The sequence below is a fragment of the Canis lupus genome, chromosome 22 (genome assembly GCF_048164855.1).
Source record: "Canis lupus baileyi chromosome 22, mCanLup2.hap1, whole genome shotgun sequence".
Taxonomy (NCBI): domain Eukaryota; kingdom Metazoa; phylum Chordata; class Mammalia; order Carnivora; family Canidae; genus Canis; species Canis lupus.
In genome coordinates, this window is record NC_132859.1 from 639456 (window position 1) to 664852 (window position 25397).

General features: G+C 40.9%; 1 protein-coding gene across 26 annotated transcripts in view; it reads right to left on the reverse strand.

Moving 5' to 3' along the window:
• The window catches only part of MLF1 (myeloid leukemia factor 1), a 34163-nt gene that overhangs the window by 2713 nt on the left and 6053 nt on the right, over nucleotides 1–25397 (reverse strand). For 3 of the 26 annotated variants that reach the window (XR_012014625.1, XM_072792128.1, XM_072792136.1), the window contains exons 1-6: nucleotides 22074–22089; nucleotides 12584–12731; nucleotides 8202–8243; nucleotides 5684–5794; nucleotides 4241–4369; nucleotides 2288–2447 (exon numbers count right to left, since the gene is read on the reverse strand). Coding sequence is in view for 25 of the 26 variants with exons in the window: in XM_072792128.1 (XP_072648229.1) it covers nucleotides 2288–2447; nucleotides 4241–4369; nucleotides 5684–5794; nucleotides 8202–8243; nucleotides 12584–12703 (562 nt within the window). In the remaining variant the exon portion in view is untranslated. Of the gene's footprint in view, nucleotides 1–2287; nucleotides 2448–4240; nucleotides 4370–5683; nucleotides 5795–8201; nucleotides 8244–11532; nucleotides 11634–12583; nucleotides 12732–22073; nucleotides 22720–25397 lie in introns of those variants that run through there. The other 23 variants (XM_072792135.1, XM_072792131.1, XM_072792127.1 and 20 more) reach the window with 15 other exon arrangements.

A 25397-nucleotide genomic window follows, 5' to 3' on the forward strand; every position in this document is an offset into this window, starting at 1 on the left:
GGAGACTGCTCCAAATATAAAAGGTCTTTGATTCAGAGTAATATTTCCCTTTTTGTTTCTCTTTTATTCCTATTGATAATTTTGTTATTGATGAACTGGTCTTTCATGCACCTGCCTGCATACCATATTATCCTACCCTATGAACCTCTGACCCAATTACAACCACCTACAGTCTTTCTTCCCGGTCATCTCCTGGTGATCATGCTTTTCCTCTGTACTTGGGCACTTCTGTAACTAGCACTGCCTATTAACCTCACCATTTTCCTACAGAACTTGGCCTAACCGGTAAGTTTCTGTTGTCAATATCCTAAGACAGGTTACTTACCTCAACTGCCAATTTATGTTGTTATGAGATAGGCCATCTAACTTGGATAAAATAACAATAGGTAAATGATAATATTTGTTCTATCAGATGGACTTTATAATAATAATGTGTTCCGGGGAGCCTGGGTGGCTCAGTTAGTTAAGCCTCTGTCTTCGGTTCAGGTCATGATCCTGGGACCCTGGGATTAAGCCCTGCATTGGGCTCCCGCTGCTTCTCCCTCTCCCGCTGCTCCAGCGCAGGCAGGCCAGTGCGCTCTCTTACTCTCTCTCTCTCTTAAATAAAACTTTTAAATAATAACAATAATGTGTTTCATCACTAAATTTTTCTTCATGTTAATTATTGTGCAGTACTCTGTATATATTTATGGCAAAACTACAAAGGTTAAAATTAAAGAAAGGTTAAGATGTAGCTTCCTTCTTAATGCGTAAGAATAGTTTTCTCAAATCCAATCTTAAGAGAATTTCTTTTTCTAAAATGATACGATAGGGATCCCTGGGTGGCGCAGCGGTTTGGCGCCTGCCTTTAGCCCAGGGCGCGATCCTGGAGACCCGGGATCGAATCCCACGTCCGGCTCCCCGTGCATGGAGCCTGCTTCTCCCTCTGCCTGTGTCTCTGTCTCTCTCTCTCTCTGTGTGACTATCATAAATAAATAAAAATTAAAAAAAATAAAATGATACGATAATTTAAACCATTTCCATTTAAATAATTTAAATTTAAAGTAACAAAAGACTTACTCAAAATGCTTTTTGAAAGTGGGAGGTGAATATAACCCAAAGATTACATTAAGAAGAGTTAGGACACTGGAAAGACTTAAGTGCAGTTGAATTGAAGAATGAATATAAAATCTAGAAAATGGAAATATGTACTTGATATATACATGATATATTATCCAACGATACAAGAAATTAAAATCTTATCTATACAAAACGTTAAGTGCCCAACAATACAGAATTGTCATTATTATTTTTTAAATATTTTATTTATTTATTCATGATAGACATAGAGAGAAAGAGAGAGAGAGAGAGAGAGAGAGGCAGAGACACAGGCAGAGGGAGAAGCAGGCTCCATGCACCGGGAGCCCGACATGGGACTCGATCTTGGGACCCCAGGATCACGCCCTGGGCCAAAGGCAGGTGCTGAACCGCTGAGCCACCCAGGGATCCCAGAATTATTTTTTAAATTATGGCCCATTCATGACAGAACTTTTAGGTAACCATTTAGAATATTTTTGAACAATAACATCATAGGTGTCTGTTATAATCATGGTGGTGAATTAAAAGTAAGCACAATATAAACTAGACAGTAAAATACTAATTTAAAAAAAAAGTGTATGTGTTTCTATATATAAAACTATTAGGAAGAAATACACTAAAACATTAACCGTAGTTATTTTGGGTTGGGATTATGGATAATTTTTATTTTCTTCTTTATTCTTTTCTATACTTTTCAAATAGGCCTCAGAAATATTTAAGAGCTCATTTTGCCTACTAGCAGTCTTACTAAATGGTAATTCAAAAGATTCCATTTTCCAAACATAAAACAAAAACTAAATAACATTCCCAAAAATTGCTATAGAAAACAAATCAACTAAGAAACAATGAAACCACAATTTTACTACTTGGATAAGGTAGTCCCTACACATATTATTCATAAACTACCTCAAAATGGGGCAGCCCCGGTGGCACAGAGGTTTGGCGCCGCCTGCAGCCTGGGGTGTGATCCTGGAGACCCGGGATCAAGTCCCACATCGGGCTCCCTGCATGGAGCCTGCTTCTCCCTCTGCCTGTGTCTCTGCCTCTCTCTCTCTGTGTCTATGAATAAATAAATAAAATCTTTAAAAAAAAAAAAAAAAAAAAACTACCTCAAAATGATATAAAATGTTTCCACAAAAAACATTCATCAAGTACTACCAGTCCAGCTGCTATTTTAAGAGGAAGAATGCTATTTTCCGTGACAACTTACATTCATTCATATTGATGAACTCTTGATTGACCTCTTCATCTCCAGTCTTGTTGTTCTTTGACTTTTTAATGACATGAGCTCGGTCGTGAAGATGATGACCAACAGCCATTTTTTCTAGTCCACTATCCGAATCTCTCAATGCTCTCCTAGTTTCCTTTATCTGTAAAAACGAAGAAAATAAAAATTAGTTATTATTTGAATATATAGAGAATGGATATAATTCTCAACCCCTCAGGACCTGTTCACACATATAGAGGTAAGACCATAAATCGACATCTCTAAAAACACTGGGTACTCAATTCCAGTACCAACTAGCAGCAAAATTGTGGTAATAGTTCTCTGATATTTTCAGAACTGCGTAAAATTAAAACGTCCAGGGCAAATAGAGCCAATACAATTTAAACTTTTTCTAAATTGAAATCAAATAGTATTACAAATTAAGTTATTATTTGTTATAAACGTAGTGCTTTCCACTGTCCTTAACAGTGTCATAGTTGGGAGTACATGCTAGCATCTCTACGAGTAAGGGCAACTTCCTTGGGTTTGAAGCTCATAGCTCCTACATATTGACTCTATAGGTCATGAGGATATTCGTGACAGACAGACTATTAATATTAGCATGGTTTGCTGTGGGATGTCTACCATTAGCTGTCTGCATTTAAGATATATGTCACTTATAGCAAGTTAGAATGAAAATGTCTGCACTATGGCAAGAGCATCATGAAAGGGTATGTCTTTACATGTAAGAACTAAAAAATTAACTATTCACACCCATTAAACAGGCAAACTGAATTTTTTTTCACTATAAGTGTGGAAATGGGAACTCTTATGCCAGACTTTGTGGGTGTTGTCAACTGTTTCAATCACTGTGCCATAGTAATTTAGTGATTTTTAGGTAAAGATGAAGACATCCACCTCCTACAAACCAACAATACATACCATTCATTTGCACATGGAGACATGTATAAAGATAAGTAAGCGAAAAATTAGAAATACCTAAATATCAATCAGCAGAAACATAAATTAAAGACATGTAGCATGAAACCATTTATATAAAGTTTAGAAACCAATAAAATCACTTATATTGTTTATGAAGCATATAGGTAATAAATTTATTAAAAATACATGAGAATGATACGTACAGGAAAATGGTTCTCTTGTGGGGGGGGGCAGTAAAAGGGAAAAGGAAGTAGGGACGGAAGAGTGCACTAGAAGCTTTAACTGCATCTAATATTATGCTTAAAAAAGAAAACAGAACAAGAGACAACCTAAAGCAAATAGAGAAAAATGTTATGATTTGACTAAACTGGGTAGAAGGAATGTATTTATTATATTATTTTCCATATCCTTTCTGTACACTTCAAGTATTTCATGAGTTAAAGAAATTCATTTACTTAAGATATACATTAAAAATAAACGTTTATTTCCTGAGATAAAGACTTCTTTTTTTTTAAGATATTATTTATTTAGTCATGACAGAGAGAGAGAAAGAGAGAGAGCGAGAGAGAGAGAGAGAGGCAGAGACACAGGGAGAGGGAGAAGCAGGCTCCACGCAGGGAGCCCGACGCGGGACTCGAACCCGGGTCTCCAGGATCGCGCCCTGAGCTGAAGGTGGTGCTAAACCACTGAGCCACCTGGGCTACCCCAAAGACTTCTTTTAGTGTCTACTTACCTGGGCAACATGTAAAGGTAATGATAAACATCAACAGACATTCACATGAATAAAAGGCATCGGAGGTCGGGGTGAGGGGAGAAAGAAATGGCTTTAAGTAAGTAAATACAGTCATTAGCATTATCGTTTTTCACAGTATCACTTGTTGCGGTGATACGTGTCTTCCTCCCTCATCCCTACCCCCGGGGTACCAGGTCAAGCTTTAATGATTAAAATCTGATACGGGCGATCCATCATCCCACAAGTCGATAAGCTCCAAGAAATGCTCAGAAACTACTCACTCCGCCTGGAGCCCTACGGGTTTGAGTTGAGGCCTGGAAAACCTTCGGTGGTTCATCTCCTACTTTGGAGTAAGTCATGACTGAGGAAGAACTAAACGAATGTCCATTTGGATCCAGTGAAAGGTGACCCTGGGGGCAAATATAAATCGTAAGTCCAGAGAGTTTAGTCAAATATGCAGAACTGACGTCAGAGGAGTCAAGTAAGTAACTATAGTAACTAACGTTCTTCTAGGGTCTCCATACTGTCGTGTGGTATAGCCAGTGGCACCCAGGCAGGTCCTCACTTGTACCAATCCTCACCCTTCTTGTGAGGAAAACAACAAGAAGTGACTCAGAGATCCTAAGTCTTCGTGATCAAAGACTGCGGCTTAGGTTTAACTTTAGATGCTGCGCCCTGAAGCCTGTGATGCTTTTAGAGTCAGTGGTTGACACGGGGCGCGAGTTTGCCAACACCCGCCAACGAGCCATATGCCAGCAAGTTCTATACCTCCTGTGGGTGCCAGATTGAGCTAGATTACGAAAATCACTGATAATGCCCTACATTTGGGCATTCTAAAATGATCCTTAAATTCTAAACTAGATGACTACAATAGTATGAGTCTTCTTCATATTAAATCAAGTTATTTTTTTGATGTTAATACCATGAGTAGAATAAGAGTATTAACACTGGCTTATAACCACTTGGACTGTATGGATCTAATCCCATGCCCAAACATCATTCCTGAAATTTCTGTTTTCATGTTTAAAAAAAAACAAAAACAAAAACAAAACAAAACAAAAAAACACTAACAGTTAATTTCTTAGCTGTTATAAATCCTTTTTTAAAATTTTTTAAAGATTTATTTATTTATTTATTTATTTATTTATTTATTTATTTATGAATGATAGAGAGAGACAGAGAGGTGCAGAGACACAGGAGGAGGGAGAAGCAGGCTCCATGCCGGGAGCCCGACACGGGATTGCGCCCTGGGGCAAAGGCAGGCGCCAAACCGCTGAGCCACCCAGGGATCCCTATAAATCCTTTTAAGTAGACAAGTTATAAATAATTAAAAAGTCTAGATTCATATAAAACGTTCATTTATATAATAGTGACCTTCCACGCAGTATAAATGTTTGAGGTATTTTTTTCTTAATTTTGAAAGTTAATTACTGTGATTTTTCAGACTTGTAGGTTGTGAAATCAGTTTGGTGGGTTGTGACCAGGATTTTTAAAATATGAACTGAAATAGAAAATATAAGCACACACCGTAAATAGCGTGGTCATTTTCTCACAAAACTTGGGTTTCAGGTTTACCCGTCCAGTACACGAGTGTCGCGTACTGGGTCGTACTGTAAGATCTACGTTTCAACCGCCGTGGACCATGACTTTCAGAAGTTGAAAGCCGCTATCGTATGGGGGTGCCGACACCGGAACAAGGTCCTCATCAATTTCTCAGTACTTACGAGGTCCCTCTGTAACTCGTGCATGCTGTTTCGCATATTCACCATCATTCGGTCCATTGCCTGGAAGGGGCTGACGTCCGTGCGCTGCAGGATATTGGGGCGTGTTAGTAACTGTGGGCACAACACAAAGGAAGCAAATCAACTTTCCCAAAACAGCTGAAAACGTCTTTCTGTGGATTCACGCGGGGGGCCTCATGCAGCCTGGGCCAGGCGAAGGTGGTTAAGGGCCACAGCAGAAAGCCACTCGCTAAGAGCACGTGCAGCACCTCACGCAGCCAGCATGTAAGTGAGGACGGCGCTGCGGCCCCGCACCTGCACCTGCACCTGCACCTGCACACGCACACGCACGAGCCCATAAACACACACTCACCAACACGACTTCTTAGAACCCAATCTAGTCACCACTTCAGTCCTGTGGCTGCTCTGGGCGGGCACAACTCCAGCGCCGACGAGTTTTCTAGCGTCCCCTTGGCCGCCCCCAGCTGCGCGTGCAGAGCGCCCCGCGCCCCCCGCGCCCCCCGCGCCCCGTCCCCGAGCTTCAGGCGGGAGGAGGGCCCGGAGGTGGCTGCGGCGGCCCCGCGTGGCCCGACCCGCTTCCTTTGGGGCAGGGTCCAGGGCGCCCCGGGGCCTGTGGGCTCCCGGGCCCTTGGGGTCACGCTCACCTGGGCGCGGCGGGAACAGGAGGAGCCCCAGGGCCGCGAGGGCGGGCGCCCGGGACAGGAGCTGTGGGGCCGCGGGGCCGGGATCTGCTCTCGGTCAGGGAAGCCCCACGAGGGCTTAGACCCGAGGCCCGGGTGCCGGCGTGTGGCCGCCGCGGGACACGGGGCACAGGACACGCAGCCCGGCCCGGCCCGCCGCCTCCCCGCCTGGGTCTCTCAGGGGTAAATCCTAGGTCTTTATTTTATTTTTATAGATTTCATTCATTTATTCATGACAAACACACAGAGAGGCGGAGACCCAGGCAGAGGGAGGAGCAGGCTCCACGCAGGGAGCCACAGGCGGACTCGATCCCGGGACCCCGGGGTCACGCCCTGGGCCGGAGGCAGCACCAAACCGCTGGGCCCCGGGCTGCCCGATCCTAGGTCTTTAACGGAGAAAGGCCCCCCCCAACCTGTGCCCCGCCCTCGGCCGCCTCCTGCCCTCGGGGCACGTCCCCTGCTGGTCTGGAACCCCCGGCTCTCGGCCGCCCCACAGAAGGTCCCGGGAGGCGCCTCCCCGGGCCCAGCAGCACCCACCGGCTCAACCGACACATCCTGTCCCCCGCAGCCCAGCCCCGCGCTCAGCTTCACCAGGCGCTTCCACCCCACGGGGCAGGGGCGCCTCCGACCCCAACAGCCCAACCGAGACGGCCCTTCCGCAGCCCCAGGCCCCTCGCCCGCCCCGCCGCTGCTCCTCAGCTCAGGGGCATCCCACCTAATGCCTCCTGCCAAAGAAACGGGCGAATACTTTCCTTTTCCCTCTTTACTCTCCCTTCAACCCAGGAAGCCCCCAACTTTTACCCATTTACCTCTTGAACTTTCAAATAAGACACCACAGCCCCTGCCCAAGCGGAACCCATGAGAACAGTCCCCAGAACCCTTCAGCGGCCTCCTGGCCTCCCTGCCTCCACCCTGCCTCCACCGCAGCCCCTTCTAACCTCTGCTTCCCCCGTTCCTAAGATAATGCCCACAGACCCTACCGGGACCGTAATAGTCCCTGGTTACCCTCCTGCCTTTACTCCCCAGCTCACGCTCCAGGGCGCCGAACATTTTTCTCCCCTCCCTGCTTTTCCTGCTAACTCCTCTTATCCATAAGGTTCCAGAAATCTTCTCCCATTAACCTCCATGCCACCACCCCAAGAGGTCTGGGTAACACACGTTTTTCTATCTGCGCTCCCGTAGCGCTCGACTTCGGATCATTTTACTGGAAACTCCGCTATAACTGCTTGTTTAATCTGTCATTTGTCTCCTGAGAACGTGATCAGGAAGGACAAACGCGCTGTGTCAGGCTTCCGGCAGACAAATGACCGAAGTCTAACACGACACGAAGAAACTTCCTCATAGGAGCGGAGATGCGTCCGCAGGAGACGTTCCAAAGTCAGGCTGCTCGGAGCTTCTCCTCCGATTGCTTTTAAGTGTGTCAGGAACTAGCATCACAGAAACAAAGGAAGAGGAGCGAGAAAAGCCGGGGACAGAGCGGCCGCCGGTGGGCGCTTGGAGCCGACTCCCCGGGGAGTCCCAGCAGAGAGCAGACAACTGAGCTTCTTCACGGGAGCTCCTCTAGCTACAGTGAATATCCGTCCATTAAAATGTATTTCTTATCTTTTTTGAAGACTGATTTTACGTATGTTGGTATGACTTAATTCAGAAAAAACACGAACACTCCAACATTAATACATGAAACAGGTTTCAGCACAAATTCTAAAAAGCTATTTTGAAAATAAGTGAAACTGCATGCCAATTTACTTTGCTTGAGTTAGTGAACAATAAATATTTGTCAGAAAATATTGCTAAAATGGTTTGTGTCTCATGATACGAACCATACCACCAAAACTGCCAAAAGGTACAAGAGAATTCATTGCCTACAAAAAAAAAAAATCCAATTAATTTTGGTTATGCTATTTATTATTTTTTTAAAGATTTCTTTATTTATTCATGAGAGACACACAGAGAGGCAGAGACCCAGGCAGAGGGAGAAGCAGGCTCCATGCAGGGAGCCCGACGCGGGATTCGATCCCGGGACCCCGGGGGGGTCACAACCTGAGGCCAAAGGCAGATGCTCAACCACTGAGCCACCCAGGAACCCTATGCTATTTATTATATAATAATCCCTGAAAAAGAAAGAAATGTACTACATAATCACATTGTTTAGAGCTGACAAAATCTTAGAACCATTTAATAAAAAAACCCTCAACATTTATTTTAAAAACTACCCACTTATTGCTCATCATAAAGCCTGGTAGGCAAATAGGGAGGCTACGTACCACTTTCAAATATGACAACTGTAGTATTTACCAAAGACAGTTGTAAGAAGAAGTCTTTGCTATAGATTAAGACAATATTTTGGAAAGGAAATACAAATTCACACCAAAGTTAATTAGAACACAGTACAATGATTAAGAGCTCATCTTTCCTTTGCTCAACTATTCCATAATTTTAAATGATAAATTAATCCTGCTTATAAACAACTAAAAGTAAGCAATTATCTCCATTAATAACATTTCAAAAGTATAGATATTGGGAAAAAATTAATGAATATCTCCCAAGAACTAATACATGTAATAAAAAAATATAAGACTTCAGAAAGGATCACACACAGATTTAAAAATATGTAGGGTCTCTGACAAGCAAAAGAATGTTAAGTATATTAGATGGAATTATCTAATAGTTCACAAATTGTATTCCTCAGTAAAAATAAAATCTTAGACATATATACAAAACAAAAACTTTTATTACTTGGAAGTTTCAAATGTTAAAAATAAAATTTGAAATTTGGGGGAAATGATATATATAAAGTTTTAGATCATTCAGTGATAGGTAATTTTCTCCTTGTGCATGTTGAAAGCTATGTATTTTTATTAAATTTTATAATAAATTATATCAGATGATATATATTTATACTATAGATTTAGAACAGTAATCACCAACATGTTTTAGATACACCAATACTATTTCTCTATTTATTTTCACTGAAGAGAAAAACATTTTATATTGACTCTGGTGCTATCATTCAATCCAAATATCAGATGGTCACATGTCATACCTTGAATTATAAACTGCTTAATTAAATATATTTACAGATTAAATTATCTAGTTTTTGGGACGCCTGGGTGGCTGAGTGGGTTGAACAGCCGACTCCTGATTTCAGCTGGGGTCATGACCCCAGGGTCATGGGATCAAGCCCCAGGTCAGACTCCCACTCAGTGTGGAGCCTGCTTGTCCCTCTCCCTCCGCCCCTCCCTCTGTTCCTCCCCGCTGCTCGTACTCTATCTCTAAACGAATAAGTAAAATCTAAAAATTAAAAAAACTAAACTATCTAGTTTTAAACAAAACTAATCCTCCCCAAATGGACACCTGGCTTAAAAATATCCCCATAAAGAAATCATGAACTGAAGCAAATGCCAATACCGTAAACAAGAACATTGGATGGCTGATGCTCCCCCTACTTTTGTAGGAGTCTCTGTTCTCCTTCATAAAATGGCTGATAAAGATGACAAATGTTGGAGGGCCTGGGTGGCTCAGGTGGTTAAGCATCCAAATCTTGATTTCTGCTCAGGTCATGATCTCAGGGTTGTTGAGACTGAGCATAGTATCAGGCTGCACGCTGGGCATGGAGCCTGCTTAAGACTCTCTCCCCCTCTGTCCCATCCCCATTAAAAACAAAAAGACCAAAAATAATGGTCTAAGAAATGGGCCAAAAATAAATTTAAAAGTTATCAAGAAGTCTATCTGAGATATAGATTTTCATCCACTATGCTTAAAAGCTACATCATAATGGCTCACTGCTTAATCAAAACACTCATTTAAAAACATTGTTTAGGGCACCTAGGTGGCTCAGTTGGTTAAGGATCCGACTTTTCATTTTGGCCTCTTTATTTCCACTCAGGTAATAATCTTAGGGTCCTGGGATCCAGTCCTGGGATCCACAAGCTCAGCACTGGGATCCACACCAAGTCTGCTTAGGATTTTCTCTCTCTTTCCCTCTGCCTCTCCCCGACTCATGCTCTCTCTTGCTCTAAAATAAATAAAATCTAAAACAAACAAACAAACAAAAAAACCACACAAAACCTTACAGCTTCACTAGAGAGAAGCTTTCTATGAACTTTTATTAAAGTTTAAATAGTGTAGGACCGCTAGCATGCTCAAAAAAGTCTATTCTCTTGGCTGTGCTCTTTTCAAATAACAGCAGTCTTTTTCATCTTCTGCAATCAACTTCTAATTTCTGTTCCTACCTTCACATCTAGTTATAAAACACTGACTTAGGAAAGTTCAAGTTGTTTGTTTGGTTATTTTGTTTAAATTTATTTTCACTATTACATTTAGTCTTTCACACTAAGATACACATGTCAAATGTATCACACCCTACGGAATAAAAGGAGAGCCATTTCTCACCAGTATAAATTATAAAATTTTTGGCTAAAAGAGTGGCTGAACGTTCCTTGGAAAATCTGCTGTAACTCTGCTATAAATATTCTATATTTTAAAAATTATTTTAAAAATTTTTTTAAAAGATTTTATTTATTTATCCATGAGACACAGAGAGAGAGAGAGAGAGAGAGAGAGAGAGGCAGAGACACAGGCAGAGGGAGAAGCAGGCTCCATGCAGGGAGCCCGACGTGGGACTCGATCCCAGGACCCCGGGGTCACGTCCTGAGCTGAAGGCAGATGCCAACCGCTAAGCTACCCAGGCGCCCCTATTTTAAAAATCATTAGTGTCCTAGGACAGTACTCAGTACTCTTGTCTGACAAAGGGTTTTCATACAGTTTGAACAAGAAAAAAGTGCAATGGTGATAGCATTCTAAGATTTGTTTTTCTGCTTTTTAAAATTTTAATTTTATTTAAATACAATTAATTAACATATAGCATATTATTAGTTTCAGAGGTAGGATTTGGTGATTCGTCAGTTGTATATAACACCCCGTGCTTATAACATCACGTGCCCCCCTTAAGCTCATCCCTCAGTTGCCCCAACCCTATTCTAAGATAGTTGATATATGTCTTTTCCCATTGGGAACAAAATTGTCACTTCTTACTTCTTCCCCAAAATCTACAAGTAGCTCATTTATGCACATAAATACCAAGGACTATGTAGAGCCCTACTTCTGCCTTGCTATGTTTATAGCAGATACACAAATTATTTCAATGCTCACGTGGAAGATAGAATTTCAGAATGTCTTTAACTGATTTTTCTGCCCCCCTTGATAATTTTTCCTTTGATCTTAATTTTAGACTTCTATGGAACTTGATAGCCCTAGAATTAAAAAAAAATATATATATATATATACCAATACATTCCTTGGAAAATCTAATTGAAAGAAAAAAAAACTGAATATGAGTAATATATATTGGAATAACATGAAAAAGAATATGAAAATTTCATTTAAATGGTAAATGTAAAAAAACAATGGTAAATGTAATTTTAACATCAAACTCGTTAGGAGTATTTGAAATATTCAGCCTCTCTTTTAGCCAAAACTCATTTTTTCCTGTATATTTATAATTTATACTGGTGAGACATGGCTCACCTTTTCTTCCCTAGGTTGTGATACCTATGACATATTAAGTATGAAAGACTTATATAATAGCAAAAATTAAGTATTTAATAGAAAACAAAACTAGAAACCCCTGTGGATTTATATTCTAGAATTATAATTCCTGAGGCTGAAAAGCAATATAAATAAAATAAACACAGGTAATTAAGAGATTTTTAATCTCTTTATTAAATACATAAGCATCCTTTAATACATAAAGCATCCTGGATTTTGTTTTTTGCTTTTTTTTTTTTTTTAGTTAAATATGTTTGTAACCTTCTAGGTTTGCTCTCAGATGAAACCTATGAAAATATACTGTGGTTATGCAAAACTTCTAAATAGAGTTAAAAATTAATCTAAGTTTTGAAGGCTCAAGGTAGCCGTGCAGAACAAACTACATACACATATGAAAGATAACGCTTTAGGTTTGGCTTATAATCTAGGACTCTGTGGTCCTAAAGTTTCGGTAGTGCAGCGGAATCCCACACAGCTAACAATTCATTGTTGAAGGATTCAGCTTCCTGGCAGGTCTATCCTTTTTATATAAGGTATTTCTAGGACACAAGCATTATTCATATCCTAACGTCATAAATATATTCTTCTGTAATAATTTTCTTTAAATTCCATAATTCCATAGGACCTTCTCACTAACTTAAAATAAAGAACTTACAGCCAAGGAGCTCTCGCCATCATCGTGCCTCATACGATTATGAGCTTGTCTTCTACCATCAGAGATGCTGAGCAAGTCTCTTCCAAAAGGTTCAGAAAAACTTCTCATCATCTGACGCATACTTTCTCGGTGTGCAATAAAGGAGTCACTGTTGAAAATACATATAATCATCCAAGAGTAAGTGTTGGAATTTAAATAATAAACAGGCAGCTAAATACTACAAAGAATTATTTTGAGCCATCTGACATGCTTGTTAGACAGAGGAGTGTAGGTGCATCGAATCATCTCACAAAGAACAAAACTGTTCCTTTTTAAAAAAATTTTATTTATTTATTCATTCATGAGAGACACAGAGAGAGAGAGAGAGAGGGAGAAGCAGGCTCCCTGCAGGGAGCCCGACGTGGGACTCGATCCTGGGACCCCAGGATCACACCCCGGGGCGAAGGTGGCGCTAAGCCGCTGAGCCAGCTGGGCTGCCCACAAAAACTGTTCCATTTGCTACCTACTATCATTAATCTATATATAATAAAAATGCACCTTTATTTCTCTCGTACTGTATAAAAGTGACAAATGCAAAGTAACCCATCTCAGGTAGCTTAAGCCAGCACCAAGGGAAATAGCACAAAAAGGACTGAAAAATACTGCCACCAGGTGGAGGTCATTTTAGGCAGCCAATAATATAAATTCTAGTTCAGAATTAGAATTTATTATTTATTTCTTTAACCAATAAAGAATGCCGGCTTTATTTTTTAACTCTTATTTATGAAATAGGAGCACTGTACATTGTCAAAAATAAAGCTACAGATCACCTTTACGAGGCTAACTTTTGTCTCTAAGAACTCTTAATATCAGAAAACATAATAAATGATTTTTACTATCTGAAATAGTAAAAATATTTCCTAAGTCCTAAGATAGCTATTCTCAAGGTTTTTTTTTTTTTTTTTTTTTTTAAATTACCAAAGCAACCAACGAACAGGTTAGAAATGCAGACTCTGTTCCCCAACACCACCTCAATCCAATCTGCCAGTTCCGGGTGAGCTTCGTGGAAACGCATCCCTGGTGATCTTACCCCAAGGGGTCCCTTCACCAACCTTTGAGGAATAGCATGTGGTTTCTGCATTAATTAGAACCCGAGCCTTTCTTTCTGAACCCAAGTTTCCACGGCTGTAAAATGAGGCTCATATTGCACATCCTGTTGCTGAGGCCAAAGCAGGGACTCTGAGGTGTCCGGCGGCCCCCAGACTATGCCGCATGTTCACTTCTGTACCTTCTCTTCCTAACTCGTGAACTCCCTATTATTCTAGCATTAAAACTAAATATCTCTCATTTTTAAATAACATTCATATAGAAAAAACATGTTTTAGGCCTTTTTCCATGTGTATAAATATTAGTGTTCTTAACCGATGTTATCCCATTCACCCCAAGTCCCATTCAAGAATGTAAAAGTTTTATCGCCTTACTACAGTGCTTTCCCAGCTTCGCTTCAGTTGGCATGACCCTGACCCGCCGGTCACCTCCCTACTGCTCACCCGAGAACTCGGGCACATCACCGGAGAGCGCCCGTACAAGGGCAGCGGCGCCCCCTAAGACTTCCTCACCTTAGTTCCATCCTCCTTCCCACTTCTAATTCTAAACTCTAATCTTCTAACGCCATCATGAGGGAGTTCAAAAATTTGATCTTCCCCCAGTAATCCCAGGCAGAAAAAGCTTTTCCTTTGAATTATGCAGTATGTGTATCATAAATGCATCTCGAGCGAGCTCAGATTTAGCCATATCATCACCTTGGAGCTTAAAAAAAATGAAACAAAAACCTTCAAGTGCAGATGATTAACAAACCACTTAACTGGATCTGTGCTTGTGTATATAAAGAGGTTTTTGTTTTAATTCAGCTTATTTACATATAATTTAAATATGAGATTTATCCATTTTAATCCTACAGTTAGATGAATTTTGAAAAACGTACATGGTCACAACCATGACCACAAAGATTTCCATTTTTTGTCGCAGAACATTTCCATCACCCCCAAAGTTCCCTCTTGCTTCTTTGCAGATAATTACCTCCCTCTAACCCTAGGTACTACCATGAGGGTAGTAAAAAAAAAAAAAAAAAAAAGGCCGTCGCTATAGTTCCACCTTTTCAGAGTGTCACATAACGGAATCACACACAATGCTCTCTTCCCACCTAGCGTAATGCGTTGTGAGTCATCCACGTGGGTCCATGATCATCAGTTGATTCCGACTTACCGCGGGGCACGCTGTATGTACGGGATTACATCACAGTGTAATCAGAAAACTGCTTCTAGTTTTTTTCTATTACGAATAAAACTGCTGTGAACATTCATCTACTGTTCTCTGTGTATAGACAGTTTCATTTCTCTTGGGTCAAATAACAAGGAGTGGGATCGTGTGATTGTTTAATTTTATTAAAAATGCTGACCTGAGAGTTCTAGTGCTACATTCTTACTGATAACTGGTATTGTTAGTCTTTTTAATTTTAGCATTTGTGTGGTGGCATAATAGTATCCTATATATATATACCTATATATATTAAATATTATATATATAAAATATAGATTATATATAAAATATATATATATAGTTTAAAGATTTTATTTATTTATTCCTGAGAGACGCAGAGAGAGAGGCAGAGATGCAGACGGAGGGAGAAGCAGGCTCCACGCAGGGAGCCCGACGCAGGACCCGATCCCGGGTCTCCAGGATCACACCCTGGGCTGAAGGTGTCGCCAAACCCCTGGGCCACTGGGGCTGCCCCCGTATCCTATATTTTGCATGTCATTCAAAGATCTTTGATAAAACATGTGTTCAAATTTTTTCCCTATTTTAAAAAACTGGGTTGTCTTATTATGGACTTACAAGAATTCTTTCTATTTTGTAGACATAAGACTCTTATTAGATATTTGTCTTGTATTTTTCCCTAGTCTTGATCTCGCCTTTTCATTTTCTTAACATTAATTTACTCAGCCACATAGCTATGGGTCTTTGTTAGACCCATAGTCTTCAGTTTTCACCAGACTATGACCTTTCTGTAGTAGTCTTATTTCTGACTTAGTTTTCTATCTCCACCTTTCCCTTCATCTTTAATTTCAATTCTCATAACACTTTAAGTATTTCTATAAGCTGCTTTCAATTATTTTTAGATTAAGGGCAAGTACAATTTTTAAAATGAAGGAAAAAGGGCATCCTGGTGGCTCAGTGGTTTAGCGCCGCCTTCAGTCCAGGTCGTGACCCCGGGGTCCTGGGATCGAGTCCCACGTCGGGCTCCCTGCATGGAGCCTGCTTCTCCCTCTGCCTGTGTCTCTGCTTCTCTCTCTCTCTATGTCTGTCTCTATTAATAAATAAATAAAATCTTTAAAAAAATGGACAGACGGGATCCCTGGGTGGCGCAGCGGTTTGGCCCCTGCCTTTGGCCCAGGGCGCGATCCTGGAGACCCGGGATCGAATCCCACGTCGGGCTCCCGGTGCATGGAGCCTGCTTCTCCCTCTGCCTGTGTCTCTGCGCCTCTCTCTCTCTCTGTGACTATCATAAATAAATAAAAATTAAAAAAAAATGGACAGAATTAGAACAGGGAGTTGAAGTAGATCATCTGAGGGAAGTATGGTTAAAAAAAGTAAATTGTGTTATTTTAATGTACCTTCTGAATTTCCTGTGTGAAAGTTAAAAGGCTTCCATTTTTTATTTTATATTTTCTAATATGAGAGATTTAGTTGCTGTTTTCTCACAAAATGTTTTTGATATTATTGAATTTAATTTTAGTTAGGAATATTTTTTTTTAATTTTTATTTATTTATGATAGTCACACAGAGAGAGAGAGGCAGAGACACAGGCAGAGGGAGAAGCAGGCTCCATGCACCGGGAGCCCACATGGGATTTGATCCCGGGTCTCCAGGATCGCGCCCTGGGCCAAAGGCAGGTGCCAAACCGCTGCGCCACCCAGGGATCCCTAGTTAGGAATATTTTAAACTTGATTATCTAGTCTCTGGTAAACGAATGACCTCACTAATTCATACGAGGGGTAGGCAGCTTCTAAGACGGCCCCAATGATCCCTTTCCCTCAAGGATGGGCTGGATTTACTGACTCGTCTCTAATAGAACTAATAGAACGTGGCTTCTGGTTGGGTATTGTCTCAGCAAGATGACTCGCTCGGGGGCAGGCAGCTGCCATGCTGTGAGGTGGCCTGGGAGGCCCTCATAAATGAGCTTGGAAGCAGACGTTGGAGACCAGTCAACAACCATATCAAACAACTGGGAAGTAAATCTTCCATCAGTCAAGCCTTGACTCACAACTTGATGCGGCGTCTTAAGAAGCCCTGAGTCAGAACCACCCAGGTAAGCTGCTCTTGGATTTCTAACCAACAAAAAAATGATATAATAAATGTTTATCACTTTAAGATACTAAATTACAGCAGCAATAGATAACCAACACATTACGTCCCAAGGTACGGTGCATAACACATCTAAAACTGCTCCCATTCTGAGTCTTCAATTTTGTTGGTTTTTATCTAAAGACTGGGAGGGAAATGAATGCAAATCTATAAAAATAAGTAGTTTATCTGTAGGTCTATTTCAGCAATGTGAGAACTTTTTTTTTTTTTTTTTTAATTTTCACCAAATTTTGAGACTATGTTTGGGATGGTACAAATAAAATACAAGCTTCTACAAACCTCAGGAGGATGAGATTTCTCAGACAGGCGGTCTTACTCAAGAGCAGTTGAAACTGAGGCACAAGAAGCCCATGAAACTGTTGATTAGAAGACATCAGTCTTGTGTATCACAACAGTTGGGCCAGAGAAAGCCAACTCTGATGTAACCGAGTACCCCTTCTCCAATCAGAAGTCACTAAGGAAGACGTTCAGAACTGCAGGTTTCATTGCAATGCTCCTCTATGTAGCATGTACCAGGTGAGTGAGACTTTAAAAATGGTAAGCAAATCTCCCCCCAAAATGGTGGAGAAGCCATCTGATATACAGAATGGTTCAAATTCAATAAACACGTAGCATGTACACTGTGTGTCAAGCACAGAAGTTGACTACCGGTCTAGAGGAACATATAGCCTGACAGAGAAATGACACTCGTATGTTCTTAAAATTAAGATGATAGGATTTGGATATTATATTCGTTTAGCTAATGTAAGAAATTGCCATAAATCTGGTGATTTAGGGATCCCTGGGTGGCGCAGTGGTTTAGCACCTGCCTTCAGCCCAGAGCGTGATCCTGGAGACCTGGGATTGTGTCCTACGTCGGGCTCCCGATGCATGGAGCCTGCTTCTCCCTCTGCCTGTGTCTCTGCCTCTCTCTCTCTCTCTCTGTGTGACTATCATGAATAAATAAAAATTTGAGATAAATAAATAAATAAATAAATAAATAAATAAATAAATCTGGTGATTTAAAACAACATATTAGGAGGCACCCGAGTGGCTCAGTCACTTAAGCATCTGCCTTCAGCTCACGTTGTGATCCCAGGGTTCTGAGGTCAAGTCCCGAGTTGGGCTCCCTGCTCAGCAGGGAGCCTGCTTCTCCCTCTCCCTCTGCTCCTGCTCTTTCTCAAATAAATAAATAAATAAATAAACAAAATCTTAAAAAAAAAAAAAAAAAAAGAAACACCAACATCAAATTTACTCTTTTACAATTCAGGAGATCCGAAGTCCAGAATGGCTACAATAAAGGTGTCGGCAGGCCTGGCTTCCTTCTGGCGTCTGTAGGGGAAATTAGTTTCCTCCTTGCCTTTTCAAGCTTCGGGAGACTGCCCATGTTACTTGGCTTGTGGCTCTCTTTTTTTCCATTTTCAAAGCCAGCAGCATAGCATCTTCAAATCTGACTCATATTTAAAGAATCCTTGTGATTATATAGAGTCCACCTGGGTAACCCAGGTTACTCTCTTAAGATTATTCTAAAGTGATTAATAATCTCAATTTCATCTGTATCCTTCATTCCTCCTTGTCAGGTAAAATATTCACAAATTCTGGGGACTGGGACATGGACATCTTGGGGGGAAGGGAACTATTCCACCTACTACAGATATATTCCTAAAATCACATTATTTAAAGCAATTTCCAACTGTTCCTTCCAGTCTGTATAAAATAGTCTTAGAAGATTGAAATGCTATAAAATACAGCCTGTGATTAACCTGGCATTAGAACACGAATGGGGTGTCCATGACTGATGATTAAGACAGTCCTAAAGAACATAAACCTAAATTACGAGAAGCCAAGAGATCCTGAAAGCATCAGCTCCTAAAGTATCCACCCCAATGGCAGCATCTTCTCTGCACTGAATGGCCTGATTTGCAACCATTATTTTTTCTTATAATTCAAGGTGACTTTTGAGGTCCTTTCTTACACTCTAGATGATGACAAAGAAAAAAAAAAGTAATCCTAAAAAAAGAAAAGAAAAGAAAAGAAATCTTTACCAATGAAAACTACTCTCTGCTCTTAATGAAGCAAAGCAAGGCGTTTACTCTACTTCCGGCCCCACCCAACCCATGTCCTGAGACTCCGAGTTACGGTCCCCTTCCCTTCAGCAGTTCACACCTTCCAGGGGTCATGCACACCCGTACCCTATACTACAGTCACTTTATTTTACGGATGCCCCCTTCCTCCCTATCACTTCTGCATTAAAACTCCAAGGATGCCCTCAACCTTCTGTTTACTGAAACCCAAAGCTCATTCCTGGTCCTTGAACACTCAGCAGCAATGCACTGTTCAGAGTCTTGTTGGATAAAGGTCTCCTTTACACTCTCCTTTGATTTTCCATTTTCCTTCTCACCCTTGACAGAGCTTCCTGAGTGTTACAGGTAGAGATACCTAGTGGTCCGGATGTTGACTGGCGCTGGTTACTTCTGGCTTTCATCTTTCCTTTGCAAATATTTTCAAATTTTGCAAGTGACATTAAAATGTTCAAAAGTACTGTCTCCTAAAGACATACAGTTCCCAACTTACGATGGCTTGACTTAACGACTTTTGGAATTACGATGGTCTGACAATGCTACACATGCGGCGGAAACCGTACTTTGAGTGTTGATCATTTCCTGGGTGGCAGCACGTGGTACCATGCTCTCCCCCGGTGGTGCGGAGCAGCAGCAGCAGCCACACGCTCCTGAAGGCCGACAACCCATACACGGGTGACCACTCCGTACCCCTCCGACCATGCCATTGTTTATTCCAGTACAGGATTCAATAAATTACATGAGATTTCAACAATTTACTGGGAAGTAGGCTTTATGTTGGATGATTTTGCCCAACTGTAGGCTAATGTAAGTGTTCTGAGCATGTGAAAGCAGGCTAGGCTACCATCGGGTTCAGTGGCTTAGGTGAATTAAATGCATTTTCAAATTACATAATTCCCTATTGACAGTGGGGTTACCAGGATGCATGTAACTCCATCTTAAAATGAGGGAGATCTGTACTTTCTCCGGGCTTTACCCTTTGTTGCCTCTGTGGGACTATTCCTGTTTTTTTTTTTTTTTTTTTGGGGGGGGGGGGACTATTCCTTTTAACTTGCACATGCTTAAAAATCACTGGAGGTACTTATTAAAATGCAGATTCCTGAAGCCTACACCCGAGGATTTTTGATTCATCATATCTGGGGCATGGTCCAATAATCTGCATTTAAGCAAGCTCTTCTATTAATCCTAATGCTGACTTCCAAGAACCTCACATGAACAAACACTAGTGTACTCCTCCACTACTTTATCAAGGACCTCTAGTTCAATTTCTACTTGTTTTGATACAAATGGTCTCCACGTATCTCACAAATATTTACTGGATACCGATGTAAAAGGCAGGATACCGATGTGCCAGGAAGTGGGAACAGAGCCCTGACCTTTTTAGGGCTAAAGCCAATTTTCAACTTCCTGTTGGCCAGGAAGTTGTAATACTTTCTAAAATACTCAGAGTATAAATTACAAATAAAAATAACTTTTGGACACTAGCCTACTACCATCACAGCAAGTCCTCACCATTTCCAACGCGGTCTTTTCCCTAGGCCCTCTCTTCCTCTTTATGTCTCTTTTTCTATCAAAGGCACAGCCATTATTCTCCAAGTCATCCAAATTCAAAACATCAGGACTGGGCTGGACGTGAGTCGGGTTTTTATCGGTCCTGTGCTACCTTCAGGAGGAAAAGGGTGAACTCTGGTTCCAGGGGAAGAATAAAGGAGGTGGCGAGTGCTTTGGTTCAGTCTCCCTCCATCGAGAAAGATGGACATTGGTTTGGTTCTGAATAACCATGAGCTCTTGTCTCTTGCTATTTTCTGGATTCTAGCATCTAACTTGAGCACAGTACCTTTTCAGGAGTCCTATCGAAGGCTCTTTCACACACAAACTGAAACAATGCTTATCCGGGCAGAGAAATGTAGATCGTTTTCCCTCACCATTTGGAGGACGTACATTGCTTCGCCTTCTTCCTGGCGTTAAGGTGAGCGTGACGACAACCTGGTTCTCATTCTTCCTAAAGAGTCCATGCTCTCTGGAAGACCCAGGATTCTTTCCTATTTTTTAATCTGTTGAAATTATTATGCATCCAGGTATAGAATTTTTTTTTAAAAATCCTCACACCCCTCAAGTTTCCCTTTCCAATGTGCAGTCTGAGGATTTCAGGCTTTGGTCTTAGAAGTTGTTCTTAAACGGTTTCTTTCTTTGCGTGTCACTCTTTTATCTGTTCCTTCCTTGCAGAACTTTGAATCTTCTGGGATTTCGTCCCATCTGTTAGAAGATTCCTCGGTTGCTAATTTAGTCTCGGGTCATGAAAATCCTGCGTAACTCCCCGTGTCACTTCTGTGGAGCACCGGGCCGGGCAGCGGGCGGCGGGGAAGGGCCCCGCGGGGGCCCCGGGAGCGTCCGGGCTTCTGGTGCGGCTTTGGCCGGTCCCCCAAGTTCAAACTGCAGTTTGTCTCCTACGCCGCCACCACCACGAGCCCGTGATCGACTCTCTTCGGCCCGACTCAGTAAAGTGAATGTGGGGAGCCGCCGTGGTGGGGATGCGCACCTACCTCGCCGGCTCCATCCGATCCGCTGCAGCACTTCCAAGCAGTGACTATTCAACTATTTTATCATTTTTCTTTTAAGTGCTCTTCACGATCTCCTACTTTCTCTCAAAGAGGGGAAATTCTTAAAAATTCAAGTTAAAATTAGTCTTGGTATTCTTATTAGTCCTTTTTAGAAGACTATTGATAATAAAACGACATAAAGAAAATATTGTCTTTTCTGCTAGATTAAAGCTTCTTGAGGAAAAGGAACGAAGCTCCCTTGCTCACTCCACCATCCAAAATTAGCCCGCAGCTGTTTCTTTACTAACTGATGGATAACAACCAAAAAAGGATCGGAAAAGAGCCATTAAGAACTTTTCAGCACTTTTAAAAGAATTTAAGTGGAGCATTATGCTGCCTTTAAAAGAGCAAGGCAGGTATTTAGGCGCTGACGTGGAAGGATTAACAGGACATACCGCGTACCTCCATCTGTATAAAGAAACTCACGTTTGAGGGCCGAAGGTGAGAGGCAGTTTGGTTTGTTTGGCTATTTTATTGAAATACAGAACATCAGAAAAGAACATAAAGATAATTGTATAACTCATTGAACATTTTTTTCTATCTTAAGCATTTTTAAACGCACAGTTTACTGTTAGGTATATTCACGTTGTTGTGTGGGCGAGTCTTTTAACCACGTACGCATCTGTACCTTCGGTTTTTGCCATAAGCACGTATTACATATTCCAAAAACACACTTTTGAAAATGTAAAGCACCTTGATACTTTACATAATAAGGTATTAATTACCAAATGTTGGATGTTACTGAATTTTAAGATTTCTAAACAATTTTAATGTCTTAGAGTGCACATGTAAATATGGAAAATTGACATGGGAAAAGAGTCCTACAATTCCAAATCATATGCAAATGTTCACTCCAGTCTGTATAAACATGATTTTCTTCCTTAATAGTAATAAAGCTTATCTCTTAGCAATCCCACTAAAGTGCTGTAAAATAAAGCATGCCAATTTATCTTATTCTGTGAAAACCCTAAGAGTATATTTGTCAAAGTGTGGTGAGATGCTACTAAATTTTATGTTTTAATAAAGTACTGTTTCCCAGCTGTTATTAGTTAGGTATTAGTTTTAATACATTAAGGCACAAACTGTACTCCAAAAACATTGAGTAGTTCTGAAGCCTTATTGCCTTAATTAAACTTGGGACACAGCTTCTATAAACTGAATGTAGAAATTTGTTACATAGATTGTTTGAATGATTGACTCTACCATATATGGTGCAACGGTGAATGTTTTTAACTTATTTAAAGAATTTTAAAAAATTTATTCATGAGACAGAGAGAGAGAGAGGGAGGGAAAGAGGCAGAGACACAGGCAGAGGGAGGAGCAGGCTCCACGCCCGGAGCCCGATGTGGGACTCGATCCCCGGACCCCAGGATCACGCCCTGGGGCGAAGGCGGTGCTAAACCACTGAGCCCTCCAGGGATCCCTAAAGAATATTTTTTTTAACTACTGTGGTTAACTAAATTAAATCACTGCTTTGCAGTTCAGAAACACATGATCTCAGCAGTGATGTCTTACTAAAAATAAAGAACAAGGTGTCAACAGTTCCATCACCCACAAGTTAATCTTCTCAGAAAGCAGTGCCATTGCCCAGGCACACTTGATGGTATTACAAAGTATTAAAAAAATAAAAAAGATGTGTATTCTCTAAATAAATCTAATAGGGTGGCTGTATATGCGAGTGTTTCTAGACTGCTTTATTCTACGGATCTGTTTATTCTTGTCTAGAAACAACTGTTATATAGAAAAAGATAGTTAGTAATGACTTAAATATAAATAGCAGGTCCTCTGCATACCTGACCAACGTGGTCGTTTCCAACCACCTTCGCATTAGGACCACTGCGGGTCAGGATGAGTGATAACCACTTTACAATCACACATTGGACAAATCCATACTCTAAACATTGTAACATGCCAGTGCTCTTACTTCTCCATTTCCTCTCCTGCCATAACTCTCTTGTCCTCTACCTATCAATCCACTTAGGGGACACTGCTGTACTTTCCAGCCTCTTCCCGGCTCACTGACAAATTTTATGCAAAGTCATAAGAAAAGAAAAAGTGCTCTCTCCAGTGTGTGCAGGCTGAAGATACTCTTATTGCAAGAGAATACAAAAATTTCTACAGGAAAACCCAATTTTCTTAACCAAATTAGTAACTGAATCTCTCAGAATGAAGAGTCACTTTAGGTAAATGTTGAGTATTAACTGGAAAAATGTAATTATGCTAAATTCACTCAGTAAATATAATAAAATGAAGACACCAGACATTAGCTTTATTTAGATATTATACATCTTTCATTCCTTCCAACTAAAAACAAACTCTAACAAACAAGTGGGACGCTCAGTGGGTGAGCGTCTGCCTCTGGCCCAGGGCGTGATCCTGGAGACCCGGGATCGAGTCCTGCGTCGGGCTCCCTGCATGGAGCCTGCTTCTCCCTCTGCCTGTGCCTTTGCCTCTCTCTCTCTCTCTGTGTCTCTCATGAATAAATAAATAAAATCTTTAAAAATAAAATAAAATACACTGGAAATACCCGCAGAAATAGAGATGGATAAAGTAAGTATAAATTTTGAAACTCTGGTGACAGATAGACAATTCTTATACTTCTGTAGCACATGTCTGAAATGTTTCGTTAAAAAATCTTAAAGAACATAAAGAAACAGAACTATGTGAAGTTAGAGGATTTCATACCACCTGATGGTTTATTTATTTTTTTAATTTTTATTTATTTATGATGGAGAGAGAGAGAGGCAGAGACACAGGCAGAGGGAGAAGCAGGCTCCATGCACCGGGAGCCCGACGTGGGATTCGATCCCGGGTCTCCAGGATCACACCCTGGGCCAAAGGCAGGCGCCAAACCGCTGCACCACCCAGGGATCCCATCACCTGATGGTTTAAAGTGGATGATTCAGGAGACAGTCCTTTTGCTTAGAGCTCCATATTCACTGGACATTTATAGCTTAGAAAATGGGTACAAGTGTAGAGATTAAAATGTTCATTCTTACTAATATGCAGTCACTTAAGAAAGCCAGTCAACTTGCCCTTTAGATTCAATTGCAAGGAAGAAACATGCTTCAGAGAATGCTAGATTTTGTTCTGTGAATAAGTGAGAATTACGTAGCTATTATTTTCCCAAAGAAACGTAAAATTTAGTGAGATTTATTTTTCTGATCGCATTATAATTGGGCTACAGATTCAACAACTAAATGTGGCTCATTTAACATGTTGCCCAGGTTTTTCTTTATTTAAATAGAAGTAGGTATATTTATATGTAGAGTGTAGAACAACCGTTAAAAACATCTTTATTTTTTGAGTGACGTGAACAAAAGCCTGCTTGTTGGGAAAAGCATTAAGACAAAGTGGCACTCGCAGTCTGGCTTTTGCACCTGTCTGAGCCATTCAGGAAGAAATCTGGCTGGGCCTGAACTGAGATCAATTCTTGTCTACCCAGAACACCAGCTGCTCAGAGATAAAGACTTTAAAAGTTCTCTTGTTCAAGCCTGGATTCTTTTCTATCAAAGCCAAAAATCTCTTGTGGTAGCAAGGAGCTATTTTATTACTTTGAAAAGTAACCTGATGCAAAGTTTCTTTTCTCAGGTGAGAAGTCAATCATTTTCATATTTTTCTACCTATTTATATTATTCTCTTGAAAATTAATGTTTCATTCCAGGAAAATAAATTGGAAATATGACGAGGCTTTATAAAGTTCACGCATTATAAACCAATCATTTCATATATATAACCTAATAAACTAAT